At 39.3% G+C, this 3649-nt stretch overlaps 1 protein-coding gene across 1 annotated transcript; it reads left to right on the forward strand.

Annotated features, from left to right (window-relative positions):
* The first annotated feature begins 444 nt into the window (after nucleotides 1-444).
* On the forward strand, nucleotides 445-1048 carry LOC123402768. Its single transcript, XM_045096728.1, has 2 exons — nucleotides 445-516; nucleotides 623-1048. Exons 1-2 carry the CDS (start codon nucleotides 445-447, stop codon nucleotides 1046-1048), a joined length of 498 nt encoding a protein of 165 aa, XP_044952663.1.
* The last annotated feature ends 2601 nt before the right edge of the window (nucleotides 1049-3649 follow it).

Below are 3649 nucleotides of genomic sequence, written 5' to 3' on the forward strand. Positions count from 1 at the left end.
ATTCAGAAAAAGATTATTTGTTGATCACTAATGCCATGGATACCAAGATGAGTGGGAGGCTAGATTCTCCCTTGCACATGGAAGCATACATCTTGAATCCCAAATATAGTTATGCTGAACCGAGCATCTTTACGGATGTAGAGGTAGTGGCTGCACTTATGGAAGTCATGGATACTTTTTATTATGACGATGACATCAAGCGAAATAAGGTTCTTAACATTGACTTCACCAAGTTTAAAAAGAAAGAGGGTATGTTTGCTAAAGTGACATCCATGAAAGCAATTAGCAATGATAATTTTGATGCTGGTAAGCTTGTTCCCAAAGCAACAAAGTTCTTATTGCATTTCTGAAATTATATAGGCTGATTGCATATTATTTCACTTTTCTCAAATTGTAGCTGATTGGTGGTCAACTTATGGATTACAAAATCCTACGCTACAACACATGGCCATAAACATACTCAACTTGACCACAAGTTCATCTGGATGTGAAATAAATTGGAGCACATTTGAAATGGTAACTCTTAGACTTTTAGTCACTCTCAAATATCAATCAATTAGTCAAATATGAATATTCTTTCTTCTTGCGATTTTTTAACTAGGCATCCATTTGTACTTTGTAGGTGGATGCAAAGAGGAGAAATAAACTAGATGTGGCTCGTAGGGACAATCTAGTTTATATCCAATTCAATGGAAGGATGATTAATAAAAGAAAGAAGTTATCCTCTTCTAGTGATGTTCTTCTTGGTGAAGATGCATCACGAGCACAAGATTGGACATGTGAAGATGCATATATCAATGAGGTAATTGATCCCACTACGGGCATGCCATGCAACATCATTGATGAAGAAATGGGGGAAAGAGAACATGTGCCGCTTCGTACGAGTGCAAGAGTTAGAGAACTCCATGAAGTTGAAGAATTCGTTGAGGATGATGATAATGAATCTGATCATGAGTTAGAGGATGATGGGATTGATTATGAGTCTGATGATGATGGCGTTATGGCAACCAAGGACGATGATGATGAGGAGGATCCCTCGCAACCTTGAGTGATTTGTCATCAACTTATAACCTATTTATTATTGCAGAAGACCTTATCTTGCTTGCTATTGGTGTGGCTGAACCTTGTTACCTTTCTACCTATACCTATTTATGTTGCTGAAATTATGTGAACATTATTACCTATTTGGCTATTTGCACATTTCCTATTTGTGTTGTGAACCTTGTTAGGAATTATTCGGTACTCCCTATTTGTGTGGCTGCCATTTTATTTATCTTTGACATGTAAGGCTGCATATTTTGTTGTTGCCATTTATTTAGTATTCCCTATTTCTATTTTTGTGGCTGTCATTTATCTTGAGTTGATCATGACATATTGGGTATTTTGATAGCATATTGTTTGGATATACTGATATTGTGTCGATGCCTGTTGAAAATCTTAATTGTTAATTTCGAATTTGACATTATTTAGGGCTGAATGCATCAAGAATTACAATTTCACCTCTTATTTATGCTTTTTATATGCCTATAGTAGCATATTTCGTACCTGACGTAGTTAGGACTTGGGAAAATGTGTGACAAGCTCCTATCCCATATATCGATTAATGGTCGACCGATTAATCCAGTTAATAGGCCGATTCACCGATTAATCGCTACTCCTAACTGGAACGAGCAGCTACCAGTTACCGAATTCGTGAACATTGGGGATGAGAGCTAGCCTAGAGTACATCTCAGCGACACCTTCACCATCCTTCATCTTGAACTTGTCATGCTGACTTTGCAACACATCCAAATTAGATTCTTGGACAGAATCAGTACCTTCGTGCATATCAATCAAAGTATCCCAAATTTCCTTTGCATTCTCAAGGGGACTAATTTTGTTGAATTCCTCAGGACACAAGAAGTTGAACAGGATGTCACACGCTTGAGAATTAAATTGCAGCATCTTCAACTCTTCCTTTGTGGCATCACGATCCGGTTCTTCTCCTTCTCCAAAGAAATCACCTTGCACACCAACACGAACAAGAGCCCAAACGGCATGATTATGACCAAGAATATGCATTTTGATTTTATGCTTCCAACTAGGAAAATTAGTGCCATCGAAATATGGACCTCCACGGTGATAATTTCCTGACTAGACGACATACTCTCCTAGGTTGAGAAACCAATGTAATAGAGACCGAAGCTCTGATACCAGTTGTAGGTTCGAAAGTATGTCTAGAGGGGGGTGATTAGGCTACTTGACAAGTTAAAAACTTAGCCTTTTCACAACTTTTAGTGTGGGTAAGTTTTAGCAACTATGACTATTCAAGTACACCTACATATGCATATCCAAGAGTACTTCAGCGGAAAGTAAAATATGCAAGTGTAAATAGAGGGTAAGGTAGGGAGATCAAACGCCAAGGTTGACACGACAATTTTTGGCATGGTTCCGAGAAGGGCACTATCGTATGTCCATGTTAGTGGAGACTTCAACCCATGGAGTGTAAAGGCTACGAGAATCCAAAGAGGGGTGCACCCACAAGGGGTCCCGAAGAAGCGACCTTACTATTCCACCACAACTTCTGTCCACACAGGACTAGCCTCATTCACGGTAGATCTTCACGAAGTAGGCGATCTCCTTGCGCTTACAAATATCTTGGTTCAATTCCAAACACGAAGTAGGAGGATCCCAAGCGACACCTAACCAATATAGGAGGCACCACCCTCCAAAAGGTAATTGATATGGTAGAACGATGAACTCCTTGCTCTTGTGCTTCAAAAGATAATCTCCTCCACACTCAATCACTCTTTCTGAGATTTGGCAGGGGTATGAGAGATTGATCTTGTGGAAAGCAGCTTGGAGAGGCTAGAAATCAAGGTTCAAATGGTTGGAGTGGAATCTCTTGATCTCAACACATGAGTAGGTGGCTCTCTCTTAGAAAAATGGATCTGGCAAGTGTAAGTGTGTTCTAAGTGCTTCCTATGCGAATCAGAGGTAGGTGGAGGGCTATATATAGGTATCTCCCAAAATCCAACCGTTACACCATTATTGGCAAACACATTGAAACCGAATTTTTAATGTCGGGGGTACCGAGTGCAATAAATGTGACAACTTTGAATTCTCGGTGAGACCGATATATGAATCTCGGTGGTACTAATACGATGACCTAGACTGGATTTCAAAACTCGGTGAGACCGACTTCAAACTCGGAAATTTTGAAACTTGAAATTAGTTTAACCGAAAGTTGGTCAATGAATTTCGGTGGCACCGATAGGAATGTTGGTTGTACCTAGATGGTGGGATTGGCATATGATATGTCTGAGTGTAAAATCGGTATAACCGAGTAGAAATGTTGGTGGCACCGATTTTCCATATTTGGCTTGGGACAGATATATTTTGTGGGAAAGTGGCTGAGTATTTTTGGTGGCTATCTCTAAGAACTTGAGCAACGAATTCATCATAATACCCCATCACCTTTTAATAATGTTGGCTTTCCTATGGACTAAAATATGATTTCTCACAAAGTGTACAATGAAGAGTCTTCTTTGTTGAAGCTTTAGCCAATCCTATTCCTTCTTTGCATCAAAGGGGCATCTCCACACAATCCTATAGCCAAAGCATGTTTGAACTTTTTTGAAATATCCTTCGATAAATTCATTAGTCCAAT

Source organism: Hordeum vulgare, chromosome 6H (assembly GCF_904849725.1).
Source record: "Hordeum vulgare subsp. vulgare chromosome 6H, MorexV3_pseudomolecules_assembly, whole genome shotgun sequence".
In the NCBI taxonomy this organism is placed as follows: Eukaryota; Viridiplantae; Streptophyta; class Magnoliopsida; order Poales; family Poaceae; genus Hordeum; species Hordeum vulgare.

What these genes read in the sequence shown, in the direction of transcription:
- LOC123402768 (XM_045096728.1), top strand. Translation starts at nt 445, where the DNA reads ATGGCCATAAACATACTCAACTTGACCACAAGTTCATCTGGATGTGAA. An exon ending in ATTGGAGCACATTTGAAATG is followed by an intron (nt 517 to 622) that starts GTAACTCTTAGA and finishes TGTACTTTGTAG; the next exon opens with GTGGATGCAAAGAGGAGAAA.